The following is a 24080-nucleotide window of genomic DNA, read 5'->3' on the forward strand; positions in this document are numbered from 1 at the left end:
ACAAAAATCAGTTGCATTTCTGTACACTAACAACGAAGTAGCAGAAAGAGAAATTAAGAATACCATCCCATTTACAATTGCAACAAAAAGAATAAAATACCTAGGAATAAACTTAACCAAAGAGGTGAAAGATCTGTACACTGAAAACTATAAAACATTCCTGAAAGAAATTGAAGAAGACACAAAGAAATGGAAAGATATTCCGTACTCTTGGATTGGAAGAATTAACATAGTTAAGGTGTCCATACTTCCTAAAGCCATCTATAGATTCAATGCAATCCCTATCAAAGTTCCGACAACATTTTTCACAGAAATAGAACAAAGAATCCTAAAATTTATATGGAAGAACAAAAGACCCCGAATAGCTAAAGGAATCCTGAGAAAAAAGAACAAAGCTGGAGGTATCACACTCCCTGATTTCAAAATATACTACAAAGCTATAGTAACCAAAACAGCATGGTACTGGCACAAAAACAGACACACAGATCAATGGAATAGAATAGAAAGCCCAGAAATAAACCCACACGTCTATGGACAACTAATCTTTGACAAAAGAGCCAAGAACATACAATGGGGAAAAGAAAGTCTCTTCAACAAATGGTGTTGGGAAAACTGGATAGCCACATGCAAAAAAATGAAAGTAGACCCTTACCTTACACCATACACAAAAATTAACTCCAAATGGATTAAAGACTTGAATGTAAGACCTGAAACTATGAAAATTCTAGAAGAAAATATAGGCAGTACGCTCTTCGACATCGGTCTTAGCAACATCTTTTCAAACACCACATCTGACTGGGCAAGAGAAACAATAGAAAAAATAAACAAATGGGACTACATCAAACTAAAAAGCTTCTGCACAGCAAAGGAAACCATCAACAAAACGAAAAGACAACCTAACAATTGGGAGAAGATATTTGCAAACCATACATCTGATAAGGGCTTAATCTCCAAAATATATAAAGAACTCATGCATCTCAACAACAAAAAAACTAACAACCCAATTAAAAAATGGGCGAAAGACCTGAACAGACATTTCTCCAAAGAAGATATACAGATGGCCAACAGACACATGAAAAGATGTTCAAAATCCTTAAGTCTGAGGGAAATGCAAATCAAAACTACAATGAGATATCACCTCACGCCCGTCAGAATGGCTATAATCAACAAGACAGGAAACAACATGTGTTGGAGAGGATGTGGAGAGAAGGGAACTCTCATACACTGCTGGTGGGAGTGCAAACTGGTGCAGCCACTATGGAAAACAGTATGGAGATTCCTCAAAAAATCAAGGATAGAACTGCCATATGATCCATCTATTCCACTGTTGGGTATTTATCCAAAGAACTTGAAAACACCAATTTGCAAAGGTACATGCACCCCTGTGTTCATTGCAGCATTATTCACAATAGCCAAGACTTGGAAGCAACCTAAGTGCCCATCAAGGGACGAATGGATAAAGAAGCTGTGGTATATATACACAATGGAATACTACTCAGCCATAAGAAACGATGAAATCCAGCCATTTGTGACAACATGGATGGACTTTGAGGGTATAATGCAAAGTGAAATAAGTCAGAGGGAGAAGGTCAAATACTGTATGATTTCCTTCATTAAGTAGTAGATAATAACAACAATAAACAAACACATAGAGACAGAGATTGGATTGGTGGTTAGCAGAGGGGAAGGGGGGAGGGAGGAGGGTGAAAGGGATAATTCGGTACATGTGTGTGGTGATGGGTTGTAATTAGTATTTTGGTGGGGAACATGATGTAATCTATGCAGAAATAGAAGTACAATGATGTACATCTGAAATTTTTACAATGTTATAAACCAATGTTACTGCAATAAACAAAAAATTTAAAAAAAAAAAAAGGCCAAAACCAAATAGAAAATTGAGTAAATGACATTAATGGTCATTTCACTGAAAAAGAAATATAAATGTCTTTTAAGCTTTTGAAAGATGTTCGGACTCACTTGTAACTTCAAAATTTTTAATTGAACAATTTATCCACTTGTTCATCTATTGAACACCTACTGTGTGCCAGGTCCTGCCCTACGCTCTGGAGATACAACGGTGAATAGTTTATAATGATGAATATAAAATTTTTAATTTTAAAATCTTTAATAAGTTGGTGAGGTTATAAGGAAACAGACATTCTCATACACAGATGGCAGGGATCTAAACTGGGGCAACTTCTGGGACCTGCCCGGTGGCGCAAGCAGTTAGGTGCGCACGCTCCACTGCGGCAGCCCGGGGTATGCTGGTTCGGATCCCGGGTGTGCACTGATGCACCGTTTGGCAGGCCATGCTGTGGCGGTGTCCCATATAAAGTGGAGGAAGATGGGCACAGATGTTAGCCCAGGGCCAGTCTTCTTCAGTGAAAAAGGAGGAGGTTTGGCATTGGATGTCAGCTCAGGGCTGGTCTTCCTCACAAAAAATAAAAAATAAAAAAAATAAATAAATTGGGGCAACTTCTTTATAAGATAATTTAACAGTTTCTATAAGATTCTTAAACATGCGTGCCCTTTGATTGAGCAATTTCACTTCTAGAAATTTATTCAACAGACACCCATATACATGTGCTCCAAGACATAAATTCAAGACGTTCTTTGCAGCATTCTTTGTAAGAGGAAAAGTCAGATCGAGCTGTAGTGTGGTTATGGAGGAGAATGTCCTTAATGTAGGAAACGCAGATAGTGTTTAGGAGTGATGGGGTATCATTTCGTCATGAAGAAGAACACTCTCTGAAACATTCTTGCAACTTTTATGTAACTTTAAAATTATTTCGATTAAAAAAAAAAACTAAGTACACTTTTAAGGCAAAACAGGCCATCTATGTCCAATACAAACACCATCTTGCCTTTTAGACTGAATTATTCAGGAAGGAGGGAAAAAGGGAAGGAAGGAAAGCCACAAGAACATGTTTGGTTGTGCTGTTTTTCCAGTTCTTGAGTCTAATTTCATTACATTTTGGTAAGAGAAAAAGGCTTATGTTATTTCTGCTATTAAGATTTTCTTTGCAGCCTGCACGTTTTGTGAATATTCTGGGTGTGTATGAAAATTAGGGAAACAATTTGTTAAGCATAAGATTGCATATCAATATCAATTACATCTAAGTTGATAATGGTCCTACTCAAATTCTCTATATCCTTGTTTATTTTTCTCCTTCAAATGCCCGTTGTTGAAATAGTGTGTTAAAGTTTCTGCTGCTACGATTGTGATTTTTATCATTTTTCCTTGTATTTATAACAATTTTTTTGCACTTAGTTTCAATGTAGCTCAAAGTGCTTATGACAACAGGAGAGTTAATATTTATGGAGACATAATTAATATATTAATGAGAAGTCACTATCAAAGTCAAGAAAGTCCAGGCATCATAGGCTTAGGATTCTGATCTAATTGGGCCACAGTCCCATGGTCATTTGTTTGTGTAGAGATGGTTGGTCCTCTGTCTGAAGGCGAAGAGACTGGAGATATCCCTCCTCCTTAAAATGAATATCATTCTTTTTGGTACTTTTAAAATAACAATTACTTTCATAATAATATAAACCCTCTGCTCTCAGCCAATCCTCTCATTCATTTTGTCTTGTCTTGTGTGTTTGTGAGCTGTAAACCTTCCCCTGAATTTTCACACTTGACACAGTTTATTTCTAGGAATCAATACTTACACATTACCCTCCTCCAATAGAATGATTCCTCTTTCTCACCAATATTACCAACATACTCTACCTGACATCTATCTTCCTATTAAATCCAACAACTCACTGTGAGTTACCTGAGGGATGGGAACTGGGTCTCATTCAATTTACTTGCTTCTCAGAGCCCGATGGCGCAAGGCCCTTGCTAGGTGGTCTATAATTGAACTATAGGAAAAAGGACATTCTTGTTTTCTCTCAGTTAACTTGATGGCAGGCAAGATGGGCAATCTGGTTTGGGGAAAAAATTAATTATTTGAAGTTTTTTCTGATGTAGGCTTTGACTGAAAAGCAAAATCAGTTTTCTTTGTTTTCATGACAGAAACACAAACATCTCCAGTTCATAATCAACACTGAAAAATAATTAAGGGCCACAAATGTTTCTGATTCCAAGAGAGTAAGTAATTATTGACACATAGTTATTACCACACATAATTCATTGGTAAGGCCAAGCCATGCACAGCAATAATAGGAATTGGAGCCTGTCCCACGAGGTAGTGTAGACATTTGGTCGTCTGCCTGAATGCCAAAGTAATAGGCATAGAACTTGGAGGTTTTGTGTGGTATTTAGTTTAAATTATTGCTTTTTAAAAGTGTGGTGGCATGACTGATGGGATGAATAAACGGAGTGACAGATCAGAACAAGGCCGGGTGATGTGGACAAAGGAAATGAGAACAAGGCTGATCCTGGCATGATGGTGGTTGACTCAGGGTGGTTGTGAGGAACAAAGTTCAACAACAAGGGGATCCACAGCAGACTGGGACAACCAGAGGTGCTCCGGCCACAGACTGAATGGCAGCAGCTGGAACTGTAGCAGAAGGGGCGGCAGCAACTAGAAATGCAACAGCTGGGGCAGCAGCTGGACACATAGCAGCTGGGGTGGCATCACGTGGTCCTGCAGCATGTGGTCTGGCAGCAGCTGCAGCTGCAGCAGCAGCAAGTCTCCTGGCAGAGACCTTGGCCACAGCTGTGCTCAGAGCAGATGGAGCCACAACAGGAGCTGACCATGGTGTCAGAGGGTGGAGGTTCTTATTGGGTTTCCAGGAAAGTGAGATTCTCAGATGGAAGTCTTCTCTCAAATCCTCTTTTATGCCTTGCTGAGGAGCTGTCATTATCGTGTCTTGGATTATTTTCTTGCTATTATTCATCATGTTTAAAGAGAAATTATCAGACATTCTGACTGTGGCATGACTCTGATGTAGCTTTAGCCTTGGCATTTAAAACAGATGCTTCCATAATTTTCATTTAATAATTTATTTATCCCTAAAAGCACCATGTGCCTTTCTTTTTGTTTCAATATCTTCTCATCTGTTTCGTCTTCTACTTTTCAGAGTGTGTCATTGATATCCTGAGCATAGTTCAAGTCATCTTTGTCCCTACAACCATTTAACTTCTTGTATCTAAAAGAGACATGGAGCCACAGTTCCTTCTGTTTGGACAGTCCTTGAAGTAGACACAAACATGGATATACTAATGCACAAAACATCGGACCTCAGTACACTATAGCAAAATGGCTGGTGGTAACATCAGCATGGCACACTTGTAACTTATGAAGAAGCTAAGAAATGTAACTGGGCTTAAGGCAAGTAACTTCAAACTTACCTTCTTCAAAATAGAATTGGTCGTTCTGTCCCTTTTCCAAACCAACACCCTAACTATCCAGTCCTATTACAAATTACCGTTAGTCCAAGTTTTCAAGCTAGTAAACATTGTGTTCTCCTTTATTCAAATAATTGTACATAGATTCCCACTCTGTGCCAGAGCTTTTCTCAGGACAGAGGCACAGAAGTGAATAACATCTACCCCATCCCCTTTCCACTATGACTCCATTCTGACTCAGTGAACAGCAGCAAATTATTCAACAGAATGAACTGGTATTGCCATTACCCATATGCTAGATCTGCAAACAGGGCGTTTATGCATCTTAGCAGCCAAGATCAGGACGCCTCTGCAGCAGAGGCACCAGAAATCCATAGCCACATTTGAGTCAGAGCAAATGAAGTTGTATCAGGAGCCACATTGTTGCCAGTGAAAGAAAGAGGCTCTTTCTTTCAAAAGGTTACAAATATGGAAATTGCCAAAATACTGTATGCTTCCTTCTGCTTTGATACATTGAAACAGACCACGGAGTCATTGTTATTCATTCTGTTCCTGCCTTTAATACACTTATTGGCTTTTGTATTTTTAAACTGCAATTCAAAGCAAAATATTTTAGTTGTCAGACTAACTGCCTTGAAACCTTTCTCTTCACCACTAAATGTAAATATAGTGCCCCCAGAGCAGGTTTGTTATCAGGTCTGTCAACAGCTTTGGAGCTCATAATGAAAAGATTGTCAATTATAGTCGAATTCAGTCCCCTGTTGCAGGAAATGTGATACCCAACTGGAGTTGCTTGCTACTAATAGATTTATCTATCATTGAATTTTACGTGACACAGATGAAAACCTCATTAAAATATGGTTTTAATTCAAAATGTGTTAAAATATGGTTTGAATTCATCACCACGTTTCATCTATCTTCAGAGGTGTGTCCCAAAATAAGTAGCACCAAGGGGAAAATAGTAGTGGTGACAATGGCTCTAACCTCTTCTCCAAGTCAGCCTGAACTGTCGGGTGACCAGAGGATGTACTGTTTATTGAAAAATTATGATTCACAGTTAATGATGCTATTGATGTTGATTGCCTCTCCCACTTCTGGAAATAAGTTCTTACGGGTTATCTGTTAACTAAGAGAACAACTCTATCATTTATTTTCAGAAGATTCATAACATTTAGGGAACTCTCCTTTCTTGGGCAATTCTCCATGGGTCATGAAAAAATGTCATAGATAATAACCAGGAAAATTTTGTTCATTGGTTCCAAATTTGGGACCCAGTGTATAAAAAGGTTCAGTAAAGAACCTGATTTCAGATTCTGAGAAATTTGTCTCTATTCAGAAGCCCACCCTCCACCCCTGACACCATGACCCACTCCTGCTGCTCCCCCTGCTGCCAGCCTACCTGCTGCAGGACCACCTGCTGCCAGCCCACTTGCAGTGGGTCCAGCTGCTGCCAGCCTTGCTGCCCCCCAACTCGCTGTCAAACCACCTGCTGCAGGACCACCTGCTCCCACCCAACTTGTGTGACCAGTTGCTGCCGCCCTTCCTGCTGCAGCTCTCCCTGCTGCCAGCCCACCTGCTCTGAGTCCAGCTGCTGTGGACAAATTAGCAGAGAGTCTAGCTACTGCCAGCCTTGCTTCTCCCCATCTCGTTGTCAAACCACTTGCTGCCGGCCAGCTTGCTCTGGACCCGCGTACTGCCGGAGAACCTGCCACCACCCCACCTGCATCTGCTTGCCTGAGTGCCAAGCCCAGAGCTGCGGATCCAGCTGCTGCCAGTTTTGCTGCCGCCGTGTCTGCTGTCAGATCACCTGTTGCCGGCCCCGCAGCAGCTGTAGCTCCTGCTGTGTGTCCAGTTGCTTCCAGCCTTCCTGCGGCTGATCCACTTGCTGCAGACCCACCACCCACCAGAGACATATTTCCTAGGCCATTTTGCCAAAGTTACTGTTCCCGCAAGAAACTTGCTCCCTAAGCTTTGCTGAGAAATAACCTGCTGACACTGAGCTTTGCTGTCACCTGTTTCTACAATGCTTACAAGTCTACTGAGGGATGCAGTCTACTTCACTTTGATCTCATTTTTCTTCATTTCCTCTTGATTGTTGTAGCAGATGCTGATCAGATCCACCTGAATTTGACACGGATTCATGGTCTCAGCCTCGAGAAAATGATCATCACCTTTTGCCTCTATGGCACTTAAACAAATTCTTATGACTGCATATTTAACTCTCCACAGTGATCAACACTGATCATCTTTTTAGATACACACATTAAATTTAGTAACTTCTGCTAGGTCACCAAACTCTTCACAATCACTTGAATTGTCTTCCTACCTGTTCTTTCCTAATAAAATCTGTATTCTCCTGCATCCTTTGGTGTGTTTTTATTTGTTTGTTTGTTTGTTTACAGTACTTTCTTTATGAAGCCTTACTTTTGAGTTTCATTTTATGTTTATTATATCATTCAAGTCTCACAATGGCCCCACAAGTTAGGCAGAGCAAAGATTATCATTCCATTATCGTTCTCATTTCAGTGATCAGAAAATGATTTGCCATACAGCTAGTGATTTACAGAAGCAGGTCCTATGCACGGGACTTTTGATTCCAGGTCAAGGGCACTTTTATACACGTATTTTACAAGTAGAGGTAACACTGGTGACTGGGCACAGGGAGGGTGTACATTTTGAGTTGCTTCTCTAACAATGGAAATAATTATATCTTTCATATACAGAACCGTTTTCTGTCCACAAAGCTCTTCCCAAATATTCTTCCCACTTTTATGACCAGTAAAGACTACCTTTAAGAATTTTAGGGGCCGGCCCTGTGGCGTAGCAGTTAAGTGCTGGCGGCCCAGGTTCGGATCCTGGGCACGCACCCATTCACCACTTGTCAGGCCATGCTGTGGCAGCGTCCCATATCAGGTGGAGAAAGATGGGCATGGATGTTAGCTCAGGGCCAGTCTTCCTCAGCAAAAAGAGAAGGATCGGCATGGATGTTAGCTCAGGGCTGATCTTCCTCACAAAAAAAAAAGAATTTTAGTCAATGAAAGGAGCCCTTACATCTTCTCTGGGTCCTAATCCACCACTTTTTCAATCTACCACCAACAAGTAACGTGAGGGTCATTGGTATTCCTGGCCCTACCCTTGCCTAGAAGAACCTGTTCTTTGATGTCATGGAATTGGCATCCTGGTATCATTTCACTCATCTCAACAGAAATGGAATTAAGAATCACCCTTGCAAAGCACACAAGCTCAGGCCGTATTTCCTGGGCTACCAAACTTTGAGGCAATTTGTTCTCCTGAGCTGGACATTGTTAAAGGAAGATAAATTTGTAGAGTTTTGAGAATTGAGGAAACCATGCAATAGGCATATAACCTATTTGATCCAATCATAATATTTAGGCCAAAAAAGGAAAGAGAACAATTTCCCATATTTTATGAGATAAAGACACATAAGCTAAAGGAAATCAAAATCAGAGTTTTCAGGAAAAAGAGGAAAAGGTAGGAAGAAGAAAAGAAGGAAGGACGTGCTATTCAAAGTCAAGATGGGCATTAGGTTGGTTCCCAAATGGGGAGAACCTGGATCTTCAGATGAAAAACTGAATAATAAAGAGAATAGTGAAAGCACACAACAGCACAAGGGCTGATATAGCCCTGGGAGAAAAATAAAAAGTTTTGATAATGGCCATCTTCTTAAGAGATGTAAAGGTGTTTTGGGTTACTTAACACACTAGATGTGACAGAGAGTGTGATCTTCCTAGAGGATGTATCTGGAATTCTCTGCCAGATTACTAAACTTTCCAACATGGAGAATGGATGGGAAGAATTCTAACATTTATTGAGGGCCTGTCATACACTGGGTATTGAGCTAGATGCTTATCTACTTTAGCTCTCATTCTCATATAATCCTAAACAGTGAGTATTATTGTCCCCACATCAGAACTGAGGAAATCAGTGTTGAGGGAGGCAAAGTAATTTCCATGAAATTGCATGAATAGCAAAACACCATCTGGCTTCAAAAACAGAGCTATTTTGTGGGGGTACCAGTGAAATGATGAAGATACAGATGAATGGAGCAAAACTGGGAGTCCAGAAGCAGGTTCACACATATATTTGCAATGATGTTTGGAAAAGGTGCGAAATTAATATGCAGAGAAAGTGTGGTCTTTTGAACAAAATGGCGCTGGAACAATTCAACATCTGTGTGCAAAACAATAAATAAATAAACTTTGACCCATACATCACATCGTATACAAAGACCAACTCAAAATGGATCACAGACCTAAATGTAAAGCCTAAGACTACAGACATTCTAGAAGGGAACATAGGAAAAAGTTCTATCTATCTCCTAGCTCCCACTCCGACTCCATTACAGAGAAGTTCTCCATTGTGGGAAAGAAGACAAGAGATCTTGGTTATGGGAATTAGAAACATAGAGAAGAGCTCAAATTCCTGTTCTGCCACTCACTAGCTGTGTGGGGGGGGGGAAATATAGAATATATTTTTGCCCCCTCGTGAATATTCCTCATATATATTGTGTCATCCTCCTTTATGTATATTTCTTTCTTTTTCCCACTTCCATCTTAAATTTTATGTCCACCCGTGGGTTAATCTGGAGTTATTTCTTTCTCTTTTTCTCCTCCTTTGCTGTGTCAGCCAGTCGGTAGGCAGATACCTTCTTTAAGAGATCACAATTCTTATATTTTCAAGAGATATCGCGATAACGTATATTATTCAAAACCCTTAATAGTAGAGAATAATTTATTTGCCCTTTCTTTTTCCTCAATAATCTGGGATTTGCCTTTTTGTTTACACCTGTATCCCTGACTTAACATAAACAATACCTCAAATTTACATATTAAACCTCCAGACCAACTTATTAATAAGAAGCTATAGCACGTCCAGAGTTTAGTGTTGACCCAAATGACTAAAGGAGACGTGATTTGTTTACAACTCCACTTGATTTCTGCAGAAACCTAATGGAATGTGATATATGATCATGGACTATTTTAGACTTTATCAACTGATAGCGACAAGAGCAGCTATTATGCCGCATATGGAAATTTTACAACAGATCCACAACTTCTGGTCTGAAAAGGCAGTGGAAAGGGGAAATACTCCCAGTGAAAAGAACTGTGAGCAGTACACATGATTATAAATTTTGCTTGGAAAGAAGAGTGGCCTGAGGAAATGATGTTCATGGCCTGCTACCAAGCGGTGAAAAGCTTGGTTGAGTGGTCTGAGACCTGAAAGCAGCAAGATTGAAAGATTAGAGACACAGAGATTGGGAGAAGAATCGTGTAGATAGAACTAAGCGTGTGGACAGAACGTGCTCCCCCTCTGTGTCCCACGTCAATTCCCACCTGAGAGTATTTGCCACTTAGGAGGTTCTGGACAACAAGGAGCTTGGGTAACTCATCCCGTCTCCCTCCTCGGGCACTCTAGTACTTGGACAATAGACCACGAGCAACGTGGCCTGGTGGCCGGGTTGGAGGCTTGTGTGGAACCAACAGCATGAGCTCTCTCTGACCACGGCTGCCTCTGCTGAATGTACTGTTAGTCAGCAGCAGAGACAGATGTTGAGCCCTTCGTATGGTGACACCCCTCATAAAAACTAATCACACCACACTATGGAAGATTGGCTTAAAGTTGGGGAGCGCAATACAGGGTCTATGTTTTGCCAGCAATTACTTAATTCCTTTTGCTCTAAAACGCACTCAGGAGAAGGAGGCCATACGAGAATTTGGTTTACATGATACCAAAGAACAAGTGCCCATACTTGAGCCTCTCTCTCGTGAGGGCAGAATGGATGCTCAAGATTATTTGATGCAGATGAATTGCATGAGAGGTTGGTCAGAGCCTGAGACAAAGGAAGTCTCCCTGCATTCATGCGAGTCCTTCAATGCGGCCATTGCTTCTCTAACTAAAACAGCTGTTGCTTGCTGAAACGTAGGACGCTGATTTGGGAAAAACTTTGTAAACACAAATGTTATCTGCATACGTGAAAAACTATTCCTTCCATTGTTAAAGAAGAAACTCAAGTGCTCATCTTGCTGGTGCTCAGTCCCAGTTTCATCTCTGCTTGTCTTGATATGTAAATGTAAGCACCCTCGAGCAGGAGCGGAAGACCCAGTCTTCAATTTGAATATGTCCATTTTTAGGTACATAATGTTACACAGTGAAATTTTCTCATCTGAAAAATGGAGACTATAACTTGAGGGATGCTATCGTGAGGCTCAGAATGGACAATGCATATGGTATGCAATATGTATATAGGTCCCTATGTCAGAAATGCTGTACAATAAAACACAACTTAGGATGAATAATGGTACAGGCTTTATTAAGAAATATAGGTAAGATTCCTTGCATCTAGGGAGACAAGTCAAATTGATCATGAAAAGAAGAAAGCAAGATACGAGAACCATGAGTACCTTGAAAAGAAAAAAACAAGATTGTGAAGATTAGTCAACAGTTGCAGAAACCTACATAAAAGTTATGGGGATTTGTTTTTCTAGGTTACATAGAGGAAGAGGGTAAAGATTCTGACTTCAGGTCAAAGCAGAGATCATAACTCTGTGTCGAGGATGTACGAAGCTGGCACATGATCTACAGACACAAGGAGAAAGAGAATTGGGGGAAGTCCTCTGCACTCCATCAAGCTAGATTCACAAGCTTTTCAACAGGCAGATGAGTAACAAAAATTTAGTGATAGCATGCTGGCTTTCAGCAACCTTGGGAAGTAAATTTGTGCTAGGAATGGCAAGTCAGGTGATAAAAAGTTTGGTTTGTGCTGATGGCGGTTCTTTGGTGAAGCAATCAGCAGCAGCAAGGCTGGCGGCAGCTGGATCTGCAGCTCTGGGCTTGGCACCCAGGCAGGCAGACGCAGGTGGGGTGGTAGCAGGTTCTCCGGCAGTACACGGGTCCAGAGCAAGCTGGCTGGCAGCAGGTGGTTTGACAGTTAGTTGAGGGACAGCAAGGCTGGCAGCAGCTGGACCCACTGCAGGTTTGTTCACAGCAGCTGGACTCAGAGCAGGTGGGCTGGCAGCAGGGAGAGCTGCAGCAGGAAGGGCGGCAGCAGCTGGTCACACAAGTTGGTTGGCAGCAGGTGGTCCTGCAGCAAGTGGTTTGACAGCAAGTTGAGGGGCAGCAAGGTTTGCAGCAGCTGGACCCTCTGCAGGTTTGTCCACAGCAGCTGGACTCAGAGCAGGTGGGCTGGCAACAGGGAGAGCTGCAGCAGGAAGGGTGGCAGCAGCTGGTCACACAAGTTGGGTGGGAGCAGGTGGTCCTGCAGCAGGTAGGCTGGCAGCAAGGGGAGCAGCAGGAGTGGGTCATGGTGTCAGGGCTGGAGGGTGGGCTCCTGTTCAGAGGTGAGTTTTCAAGAATCTGATGACTCCTTCTCTTCTGGGGCTTTTATACACTGACCGCCAAAGTTGGCACCAATGAGCAGGACTTTCCTTGTTATTGTTTACATTATCTTCCACAGTCACTGGGGGAGTTGTCATGGAGGAAGCTGTTCCCTAAATATCATGAATCTTTAGAAAATAAGTGTTTAAATCTGTTTCTTAATTGAGAATAACTCACAGAAAGCTTTTTCAGATAAAAGGAAGGCGGTCACATCATCAGCATCGTTCCTGCTTCAATCACAATCTGATCATGTGATCTATTTCCCACTGGCCTGGGGAGGTCAGAGCCGTTGTCCCTCCCCAGCTTTGTTCCTTTGGTTGTCTGTAGATTGGGAAGCCTCCTTGGGGAGGGGCATGATGCTGACATGTTCACAATGAGGAACTGAATCCATGCTGAGTCCAAGTCTGTTATCCATAAAGCCTGAATCAAGACACCCAGAGGCATCTCTCTCTGTAGCAACCTACCCACCTGTGTAGCCCAGTTCTATCAAAGACACTTGGGTGGAGGATGTTGGCACAGTCTCCTCCATATGGCAAAGTAGAACCAAAGTAGGTGGGCTGAAGCAGAGGCAGCGCACTGGAACTAAGGAAGGATCAGTCAATATTCATCCCAGGTGACCAGTTGTCCTGATTTGCCCAGCACTGAGGATTTTTCCCTGGAATTGGGCCTTTCAGCGATGGAACTGGGGCAACTCTGAGAAAATGGGAAGAGTTGGTGCCTCTAGTCCTAACCTTGTTTACCAGCCGAGTCAGTGACCTCACATCACTGACAACACATTTATTGTTGTATCCTTCCTTCCCTTCCTCCCTCCTTCCTTCCTTCCTCTCTCTCTCTCTTTATTTTTCTTTATTTTTTTCTTTCTTTTAATGAGGGAATTGGATTAGTTGGTACTTGATTTATCTTTGGGGTCTAACATGTATAAGTTTTTTAGGTGTACCATTCATTTAAAAAGTATGCAAATTATTAATTTCCAACTTGATAGATTATCATGAAATGAACACACCCATGTCAATACTGCCAGGTTAAGAAATAGAAATTAACCCCACTCCCTCCAAATTATACCCCCTCACTCATCCCCTAAGTCCGTACATCACTGTATTGACTTGTAACCCTATACGCCAGTTTTGGCTTTTTTGAACGTTTATATAAAAGAAAAAATATATAGAATTGTTTTCTCTTTACATTATTATTGTGAGATTCAACAACATAATTATTTGTAGTTTATTCATTGTTTGCTGTATAATCTTCCACTGAATGAATTTGGCACATTGATTTATTGACTGTCCTCTTGATCAACATGTAGGTTTTGAAGTTTGGGATTATTAAAAATAGTGCTTCTATGAATGTTTTTGTACAGGGTGTTTGGTAAATGCATATAAATGTTTCTTTGTATATACACCTGGAAGTAGATTGCTCATAGCGTTGCTTGGTCAAAATGCTTGTTCTGTTCTCTGCGGATGTCTTGCCCATCTTTCATTAGATTTATTTCCAGATAATTTAATTTTTATACTATTATATATGTTATAATTTTAATTTTTAATTTTTAACTGCTTCTGACATATACTTCTGAGAAAATTCATTTATGTATGTTGATCTTGTAACCAAACTCCCTTATTATTATTATTATTATTAATATTTTTCCTGAGGAAGATTCACCCTGAGCTAACATCTGTGCCAATCTTCCTCTCTTTTTCATGTGGGTTGCTGCCACAGCATGGCTGCCAACAAGTGGTGTAGGTCCACGCCTGGGAACCGAACCCAGGCCACCGAAGCAGAGCACACTGAACTTAATCACTAGGCCATGGGTCTGGCCCCTCCATTATTATTTTTAATAGTTTACCAATAGATTTTTTTTTTGAAATTTTACATGGACAGTCACATCATCTGCAGATGATGTTGGCTTTATTCATTTCATAGCAGCCTTTTTATCTTGTAAATTTTTTCCTTCCCTAGTCCACTAGTGGGCCCAGAGTACAGTGTTGAATAAAATGGTGAAATGGATATCTTTGTGTATTCTTTATAGAGCAGGGACAACTCTCAATATTTCACAATTAAATAGCAAACTTTCTGTCTTTTTTGTAGATTCTTTCCATCAGAGTAACTAAGCTTTTTCTATTCCTTATTTGTTAAGATATTCTACATTGGAAATGTGTTGAAATTTATAAAATGCTTTTTCTTTACCTATTGAGATAATTTTGTGATTATTCTCTTGTTTTTTCAGTAGATGTGATTAAAAAACATTGGTTAATATTCAAAAGTTAAACCAACCTTGTATTTCTGAAAACAATTCAATGTGGTTATGATCATATGTTTATGGCACTGGGTTTTATTTGCTTATAGGATACATGCTCTGATTGCATCGCACAAATTTATCCCTCTGTTCTTACTCGGTTTCCTCTAACTTCTTTAAATGTCAGCCCTGAACGTGGCAATATCCCCCTCCCTGCTTCCTGTGACCCAATTTGAACCCGATGTGACTCCCTGTATTGGAATTTCTGAATGCACTTTCATGCTCCATGAGATTAACCAGCAGTACTATTGCAGAGCAGGGCTTGAGGAACAACAGCTCTCTTTTAAACTGATACGCTAGAATATTCCACTGGTCATTTTCAGGCATACATGCCATGGAGAGAATCCCAAGGAGAAACATGTAACCAAATTGCTGAATTTTGTTACCTACTTTGAGCAGAGGCAACAAATTCCTAATTTTCTGAAATTAATAATTGGTCATTTCTACAACAATATTGTATTATTCTGGAGAACTTAAGTAACGAATTGTCTTTAACCTTCAACTCAAATTATAGGAAGAGGAAATTCCGACAGAATATGTAAGCATCAGCACAACTCACTGAAGAGAATCTGGGGGGAAAGTGTGATGGATGGATCAGAAATAACAAGCTGGTGATATCAGATTATCACCGAATCAACAAACACATAAGACGTTATAGCCCTTGCAACTTTTTAAGACAGACCTATTTCACTGAGCTCTCCATGTATAGTTTGGAAGAGATTTGAGAAGAAATCCTGCATTACCTAAAAATATACTTAGGCTTCTATGACATGTAATATCATAATTGGCTCTTAAATGTTATGACAGAAATGAACCAAGAGGAAGTTTACACTAACGTGTCAGAAATGTTACAATTTGGGGGCTACAGGGATGTCCAAAGAACAGGAAAACAAGAGATCTGAGATTGCCCTGGAAAGTAGAACTTAAAAGTGCCGCAAAAAGAAGCAGAGCAAAATTGTGCAAAGGCACCTTAAAAAGAAAGAATGGCTTAAACATTAGCAGAATTGACTCTAGCCTGGTTGAAGATTTTGTAAAAATGAACGTGTGTTTCTTAAGTGGGGGTGGGGTAGTCAACTACGGAAGTTTGTGGTCAGGAGAGGCACACCTGCAAAGGTTGGCTGCGCACAGCCAAGCACTGCACAGGGGAGAGGGACACTGTGCATGTGTCTTCTAGTTCTTTAAGCGAGACCATGTTTTTTAACATGAATGCATGAGATGCCACTAAATATTCAGTCTTTCTAACTTATCTCTTTTGATTCCTTGTTCAGAAAATAACCTCCTAGTTTTTATTTGAGTTCTCTCTAGGCATGCATGCATAGAGAAACAACTGACCCCAAAGACTTATGAAAACTTCTGTTATTACACTTAACATTATAATTAATAAATTGCCGTATTAGTTTTACAGACTTGGAAAAAGTTGTTAAGCCCCAAGTTGTGAACTCACCTTTTCCACATAAATAAGATCAGATTTTTAAATCTCCAAGAACGAAGTTAAGCTCTGGTATATTTCTTAAGATAATAGAAGACAGTTTCCTTTTATCCCCAAGTTGAGTGGATAACTTATTTCATATCAGTTTGTATTTTTCTTAAAAATATGTTATGCCTTTGAATGCTTATGGAATTCAGACAATGACAGCAAAATCAGCAATCAATCAATCAGTTGTATTGATTGAACACGAAAGAGATGTTTAGGGACTTCATAGACACTCAGGAGTAGAAGAGATCCTTAGAATCCTCCGATAAAATTCACCCCCTGAAGCTGAAAATCCTTGATACAAATACCAATATCTGCCAGCTGGTTGTTTAGCTGACATACAGATGCCCACAGTGATGTGAGTTCCTATCCCCAGTGTAGCCCATTCCATTTTTGGGTATCTCCCGTAAATAGGGCTTCATTATGTTAGCATCCATCCCCTCTCGGCCTCCTGCATCTTTTCCTCATTGGGATCCCTTGTGATTAGACAGTCAGAATGGCATTGTTGAGAAGTTCCTCCCCTCATTAGACACCTTGTCTCCTGATATTCTGTGCCGCAGAATCACGTTTTACTCTAATCTCTGGCATGTTTTCCCATCTCATGGGATACACTTCTGATTACGTACAGCAGTTCCCTGCTGACTGCATGAAATTTAAGGTGCTCATCCCTTGCCCTCCCTTCTCCTTCTTGGCCAAGGTCCTTATCACTGACTGTGCCAACTAGATCTTTATTGTTAACATTAGGTTCAGAGTATTTACCATATATATTCTAAAATTTATTAGATTTTGTTTTAGTGGAATCAAGTTTCCATGAAATATACGGACATTTCTATTCATTCCTCATTACTTTTTCTGTGCCGCTTTTGCAAGATGCTTCCAGTTTGCATCATCTATTTTCTGTGTGAGATCCCTCAAAGAGAGTGCATCTATTTATCTCTCATTTTATGTTCAAAAATATTTCCTCTCTTGTGGAAGTAGAAGACTATAGATCTTGGTCATGGGAATTAAAGTCATATAGACGCTACTATTCATAACAGGAGTATTCAACTCCTGTTATGCTACTTAGTAGCTATTGGTTTGGGTGCAAATGTAGAATACTTTCATGCCATCTCATGAATCATTTCTCATATATATTGTGTCATCCTCCTTTAAGTATATTTCTTTCTATTTCCCACTTCCATCTCACATAGCATGTCAACTCCTGGATTATTCAGGAAATTTTTCATATTTCCCTCCCTTTATATGTTGGAGCCCCAATCCCCAATGTGAAGGCATTTGGAGGTGGGATCTTTGAGAAGTAATTCAATTTGGGTGAGGTTATGAGGATGAGGCCCCCATGAGGGGATTAGTGCTCTTATAATGAGAGAAACAGACCAGAGCCCTCTCACTCTCTCTCTGCCATTTGAGGATACAGCAATAAAGCAGCCATCTGCAAACCAGGAAGGGGTCCAACCAGACACCTAATATGACAGCACCTTGATGCTGGACTTCCCAGCCTCCAGAACCCTGAGAAATAAATGTTATTGCTTGAGCTACCCAGTCTATGGTAGTTTGTTACAGCAACCTAAACTGACTGAGACACCCACCCACATATCTTGGATCTTAGTATGCTCAGACCAATTTCCATCTGGCAGATGTGCATCTCTGTGTCTAAGGGATCTCTTCATGCAAGAGTAGAAAGTCGTGCTGCCTGTGCACGCCACATGGAAAAAAACACTCAACTAATGATTCTGGAGAGCTGTTTTTGAAGACTCCTTTGTTCCTCAAGTAGAATGATTCTAAAGTGTATGTTTTACATCATTTTTGTTAGTTTTCCCTCAGGTTTAAGCTTTGGTTATAAACTGTGACACTGGCTTCATATACACCCTTGCCTGCATCATTTCCTTAGTTCTCTGCCAGTGTGATCTGCATATCCTAAATACACTATATTCACTTGAATCTTTTTCTTAGGATATTTTCTGAGAAAACGAACTGTGACTTTAATTTACCTCTCTCAGTCTTAATTACTTGTCTTCTAAAATGGGAACATTTATACCTACCTTGAAAGCTTCTTCAAGAATTAAAGATATGGGGCCAGCCTCGTGGCTTAGCGGTTGAGTGCGCACGCTCCGCTGGTGGTGGCTCGGGTTCGGATCCCGGGCGCACACCGACGTACCGCTTCTCCGGCCATGCTGAGACCGCATCCCACATACAGCAACTAGAAGGATGTGCAACTATGACATACAACTATCTACTGGGGCTTTGTGGGAAAAAAAAAAAAGGAGGAGGATTGGCAATAGATGTTAGCACAGTGCCGGTCTTCCTCAGCAAAAAGAGGAGGATTAGCATGGATGTTAGCTCAGGGCTGATCTTTCTCACAAAAAAAAAAAAAAAGAATTAAAGATATGTACATAAAGCATTTATTCAATATCTAGCAAATAGTAGGCAACCCAGAACATGTTAGTTCTTCATCTCGTTCACCCAAAGACTCAGTAAGAAATAGCAGTCAGCAAGTTTGGTCCTGGCAGTCTCTTCAGAGCATCCCAGATACATAGTCTCAGAAGTTGGCATGTGTCCAGGACATCAGCCTTGTTAGCTCATCAGAAGTACCTCTCCTGCTCCCAAGGAGGTGACCCAGATCCCAAACTCTTCTACTCTCCTCAGAGCCGGAATCAAGCCTTATCTCACTGAATGCTTGGGCAGAATCGTTAGTTCAGTGCCAACAGCATCTGACTTCTGTCTGTCATCCCTCCTATGAATGCACAGGTTCTGCAACTTTTCTTCTTTCTCATATTCTTCTGATTCCCACAGAATCACAAGTTTTTATTTCCTTCAGATGTTTCCTGTTTGCCTCACAAAATACAGGAGGTTGTTTTGTTCCCCTAGATAGTTCAGAGGGTATGGAGTGCTCAGAGTCATAGAAGTCCATTGCATAGTTTCCCAATCGCCAATTTTATCATTATTTAATTTTCTTAAAAACATTTTAATCAGGAGGACAAATTGCCATAAATTTGGAGAAATACATTATATGGTCCATTTTTTTTTTTGGAGGGAGTTATTTAATCCTCGTTCTGTCAATAGATACTCAGGAGGAGGCAATTCAGAATTTGATTTACATGATGCTAAGGAGCAAGTTCCTCTAGATGAGACTCTTGCGAGGACACAATAGATGCTAACAATATTTGATGTGGATAAATTGACATGAAAGGCTCCCTGCACTCACAAGAGCCCTAAAATGTGGTCCCTGCTGCCCTAACATGCAGCTGCTGCTTGCTGAGGGGTGGGAAACTGATTTAGGAAGGATTTTGTAAGCAGAGGTTGTCTGTATATATGAAAGATTGTTCCTTCCATTGTTAAAGTAGAAATTCGGTTGCACATTTTACTAGTCCTCAGGACTCAACATCATTGACTTCTATTGACATGTAATGTGGGTGCTCTTGAGAAGGAACCAAAGATCTAGTCCTGGATCTGAGTCTGTCCATTATTAGCTACATGATATTACACAATGAAATTCTCTCATTTAAAAATGTGGAAAATAATTTATAGTGAGCTGTTTTGTAGCTCAAGTTGGATGATGTATATGGCATGTAATATGTATATAAGTTCCTAATTCAAGAATACTGTACAGTAAAACAAAACACAGCATGGGATGAAAATAGTACAGAATTTATTAAGAAATATATAGACAACTCAAAGTGATCATGGAAAGCAGAATAGAAAGCAGAATAAAGAATCATGAGTACATTGAAAAAGAAAATATGATTATGAAGAGCATTGATTAGTTGCAGAAATCTATGAAAAAGTTATGAAGATTTGTTTTCCTAAGTTACTTAGAGGGAACAGGCGATCCTGACTTCAGAGTCCAAGCAGACATCATAATTCCATATTGAGGATGCATAAAGCTGGTACAAGATCCACGTACACAAGGAGGAAGAGAATTGAGGCAAGTCCTCTGCATTCCATCAAGCTGGCTCACAAGTTTTTCAACAGGTAGATGAGAAACAGAAATGATGGTAGAGCATGCTGCTTGTCAGCAAAGTCTAGGAAGTGAATTTGGCTCCAAAATGGCAAGTCAGTTAACAAAAGGTATTGTGTGCAGATGGTAGTTCTTTGGGAAGGTGATCAGCAACAGGAAGGCTGGCAGCAGCTGGATCCACTGCTCTGGACTTGGCACCAAGGCAGGCAGACACAGGTGGGGTGGTAGCAGGTTCTCCGGCAGTACACGGGTCCAGAGCAAGCTGGCTGGCAGCAAGTAGTTTGACAGCAAGATGGGGGACAGCAAGGCTGGCAGCAGCTGGACCCACTGCAGGTTTGTCCACGGCAGCTGGACTCAGAGCAGGTGGGCTGGCAGCAGGGAGAGCTGCAGCAGGAAGGGCGGCGGCAGCTGGTCACACAAGCTGGTTGGCAGCAGGTGGTCCTGCAGCAGGTGGTTTGACAGCGAGTTGGGGGGCAGCAAGGCTGGCAGAAGCTGGACCCACTGCAGGTGGGCTGGCAGCAGGTGGTCCTGCAGCAGGTGGTTTGACAGCGAGTTGGGGGGCAGCAAGGCTGGCAGCAGCTGGACCCACTGCAGGTTTGTCCATAGCAGCTGGACTCAGAGCAGGTGGGCTGGCAGCAGGGAGAGCTGCAGTAGGAAGTGCGGCAGCAGCTGGTCACACAAGTTGGGTGGGAGCAGGTGGTCCTGCAACAGGTGGTTTGACACTGAGTTGGGCAGCAGGTGGGCTGGCAGCAGGTGGGCTGGCAGCAGGTGGTCCTGCAGCAGGTAGGCTGGCAGCAAGAGGAGCAGCAAGAGTGGGTCATGGTGTCAGGGCTGGAGGGTGGGCTCCTGTTCAGAGGTGAGTTTTCAAGAATCTGATGACTTCTTCTCTTCTGGGGCTTTTATACATGCGGGCCTCCAAAGTTGGCACCAATTATCAGGACTTTCCTTGTTCTTGTTTACGTTGTTTTCCATAGTTACTGCAGGAATTGTAAAGAGGAAGTTATTCTCTAAACATTATTAATCTTTTGAAAATAAGTGTTTAATCTCTTTCTTAATTGACAGTAACTCATAGAAGCTTTTTTTTCAGATAAAAAGAAATGGTGACATTCTCAGCATTGTTCCTGCTTCAATCACAGTCCGGTTGGGTGATATGGTTCCTGATGGCTTGGGGAGATCAGAGCAGGTGGTGACTCTATGCCTAGTCTGTTTACTACCAGAGTCATTCTGGTCACTGACTGTACTTCCTTTTCTTCCTTTCTTTTTCTTTTTTTAATGAAGTAATTAGATTAGGTGAGATGATATCTGAGGTATCTTTGAGTTCTAACATGTTTAAAACTTTTTTGAGGTTTAGCATTCATTTTAACAAGTGCTCAAATTTTTTATTTCCAACTCGATAAATTGTTATCAATTTCCAACTTAATCAATTATCTCAAAGTGAATACACTTGTGTCACTATTACCAGTTTAAGAAATAGAACTTAAGCTCGTCTCCTTCAAATCATATCTCTCACTCATTCCCAAAGGTAGGTAAGTTTAGGCTGTTTCTAAACTTTACATAAATGAAATAGTGTATAATTGGCCACTTTCTGTTTACATTATGCTTGTGAGACTCATCCGTATAATTATGTGATTATCTGTAGTTCATTCATTCCCCTTGCTGTATAATCTTTTACTGCATGAATATGACATAATTTATTTGTTTACTCTACTGTTGATAAACATGTGGATTGTTTGCAATTTTAGACTAATAAAAATAGTGCTGCTGTGAATGTTATATTACAGGTCCTCTGATAAACATACACAAACATTTCTGTTGGATAAACATCTACAAGTAGAACTGTTCATAGAATTGCTTGGTGAAAGTGTTTATACTGTTTTCTGTAGGGGTCTTTCCCATATTTTATTAGATTTATTCCCGGGTATTTTATTTTTTATGCTATTATAGGTTACAATTAAAAATTTTAACTTTTCACTGTTTCTGACATATGGAAAAATAATTTATTTCTGTATGTTGACCTTGTGACCAAAGTTCTTTATTATTTCTAATAGTTTATCAATTGATTTTTTTGGAAATTTAACATATACAAGTCATATTAACTACAGTGGATAGGACTGCCCTTCTAAATTTGAACTTAAAAGATATAAATAGGAGCAGAAGCAATTTATGCAAAAGTGCTTTAAAGATAAAGAATGAGATCAAGACTAATCAAAAACATAAAATGTAGGAGGGTAGTAAAAATGTAGGGCTTTTAGTAAGAGGGTGAACTTAAGAGACCATCAACTTAATATAGATTGTTATTTATAAAGGTTATTATATATGAACCTCATGGTAATCACAAACCAGAAACCTATAATAAATACACAAAAAAATAAAGAGAAAAGAACCCAAACATAATATTAAAGAAATCCCTCTAATCAGAAGGAAAGAGAACAAGAGAAGAAAGAAACAGAGAAGAACTACTAAATCACCCAGAAAAAAAATAACAAAATGGCAATAAGTACATACTTATCAATAGCTACTTTAAATATCAGTGGACTAAATGCTCCAATCAAAAGGCATAGAGTGGCTGATTGGATTAAAAAACAGACCCATATATATGCTACATACAAGAGACACATTGAGACCTAAAGATACTCACAAACTGAAAGTGGAGGGACGGAAAAAGATACTCCATGCAGAAGGAAGTGAAAAGAAAGCTGGAGTAGCAATACTTTCATCAGACAAAATAGACTTTAAAACAAAAACTGTAACAAAAGACAAAGAATGGCACTACATAACAATAAAGGGAACAATCCAACAAGAGGACATAACACTTGTAAACATCTATGCACCCAATGTAGGAGCACCTAAATATATAAAGCAATTATTAGCAGACATAAAAGGAGAAACTGACAGTAACATCATAATAGTAGGGGATTTTAACACTCCACTTACACCAATGGATAGATCATCCAAACAGAAGATCAATAAGGAAAGATTGGCCTTAAATGACACACTAGAACAGATGGACTTAGTAGATATATACAACATTCCATCCAAAAACTGCAGAATACACATTCTTTTCAAATGCACATGGTACATGCTCCAGTATAGATCACATATAAGGCCACAAAAAAGCCTCAATAAATATAAGAAGATTGAAATAATACCAAGCATCTTTTCTGACCACAATAGTATAAAACTAGAAATCAACTACAAGAAGAAAACTGGAAAAGTCACAAATATATGGAGATTAAACAAAATGCTACTGAACAACTGTTGGATCAAGGAAGATATCAAAGGAGAAATCAAAAAATACGCAGAGACAAATGAAAATACAACATACCAAAATTTATAGGATATAGCAAAAGTGGTACTAAGAGGGAAGTTTATAGCAATACAGGCCTACCTTAAGAAACAAGAAAAATCTCAAATAAACAATCTAACAGTACAACTAAAGGAACTAGAAAAAGAAGGACAAACAAATCCCAAAATCAGTAGAAGGAAGGAAATAATAAAAATCAGAGCAGAAATAAAAGATATAGAGACTAAAAAAAAAAAAAAAAGAAAGAAAAAAATCAATGAAACAAAGAGCTGGTTTTCTGAAAAGATAAACAAAATTTACAAACCTTTGGCTAGATTCATCAAGAAAAAAAGAGAGAAAGCTCAAATAAATAAAATCAGAAAC

General features: G+C 40.1%; 3 protein-coding genes across 4 annotated transcripts; 1 reads left to right on the forward strand and 2 right to left on the reverse strand.

Moving 5' to 3' along the window:
* The first annotated feature begins 6660 nt into the window (after window positions 1-6660).
* On the forward strand, window positions 6661-7176 carry LOC131417943 (keratin-associated protein 9-2-like). The gene is made up of 2 exons (XM_058562042.1): window positions 6661-6892; window positions 6974-7176. The coding sequence occupies exons 1-2, from the start codon at window positions 6661-6663 to the stop codon at window positions 7174-7176; spliced, it is 435 nt and encodes a 144-aa protein (XP_058418025.1).
* Window positions 7177-12106: 4930 nt separating this feature from the next.
* Window positions 12107-12622, reverse strand: LOC131417477 (keratin-associated protein 9-2-like). 2 transcript variants are annotated; one of them, XM_058560946.1, is made up of 2 exons: window positions 12292-12622; window positions 12107-12222 (listed from the first exon to the last, which is right to left on the reverse strand). In XM_058560946.1, the coding sequence occupies exons 1-2, from the start codon at window positions 12620-12622 to the stop codon at window positions 12107-12109; spliced, it is 447 nt and encodes a 148-aa protein (XP_058416929.1). The 2 variants fall into 2 exon arrangements, with proteins under 2 accessions (XP_058416929.1, XP_058416928.1); XM_058560945.1 differs by having other exon boundaries at window positions 12262-12622.
* A 7937-nt stretch (window positions 12623-20559) lies between these two features.
* Window positions 20560-21234, reverse strand: LOC131417481 (keratin-associated protein 9-3-like). Its single transcript, XM_058560951.1, has 3 exons — window positions 21160-21234; window positions 20742-20955; window positions 20560-20675 (listed from the first exon to the last, which is right to left on the reverse strand). Exons 1-3 carry the CDS (start codon window positions 21232-21234, stop codon window positions 20560-20562), a joined length of 405 nt encoding a protein of 134 aa, XP_058416934.1.
* Window positions 21235-24080: the final 2846 nt, after the last annotated feature.

This window comes from Diceros bicornis, chromosome 18 (assembly GCF_020826845.1).
Source record: "Diceros bicornis minor isolate mBicDic1 chromosome 18, mDicBic1.mat.cur, whole genome shotgun sequence".
Classification (NCBI taxonomy): domain Eukaryota; kingdom Metazoa; phylum Chordata; class Mammalia; order Perissodactyla; family Rhinocerotidae; genus Diceros; species Diceros bicornis.

Bases quoted from the DNA above. Each gene is read 5' to 3' on its own strand.
- LOC131417481 (XM_058560951.1), bottom strand. From the start codon at position 21,234: ATGACCCACTCTTGCTGCTCCTCTTGCTGCCAGCCTACCTGCTGCAGG. The intron at 20,956-21,159 runs CAGCCCACCTGC...ACTCGCTGTCAA, and splicing joins GCTGCCAGCCCACCTGCTGC to ACCACCTGCTGCAGGACCAC. The intron at 20,676-20,741 runs GTGGGTCCAGCT...GCTGCCAGCCAG, and splicing joins CTGCCGTGGACAAACCTGCA to CTTGCTCTGGACCCGTGTAC.
- LOC131417943 (XM_058562042.1), top strand. From the start codon at position 6,661: ATGACCCACTCCTGCTGCTCCCCCTGCTGCCAGCCTACCTGCTGCAGG. The intron at 6,893-6,973 runs GTGGACAAATTA...GCTGCCGGCCAG, and splicing joins CTGCTCTGAGTCCAGCTGCT to CTTGCTCTGGACCCGCGTAC.
- LOC131417477 (XM_058560945.1), bottom strand. From the start codon at position 12,622: ATGACCCACTCCTGCTGCTCCCCTTGCTGCCAGCCTACCTGCTGCAGG. The intron at 12,223-12,261 runs GTCCCTCAACTA...GCTGCCAGCCAG, and splicing joins CAGCTGCTGCCAGCCTTGCT to CTTGCTCTGGACCCGTGTAC.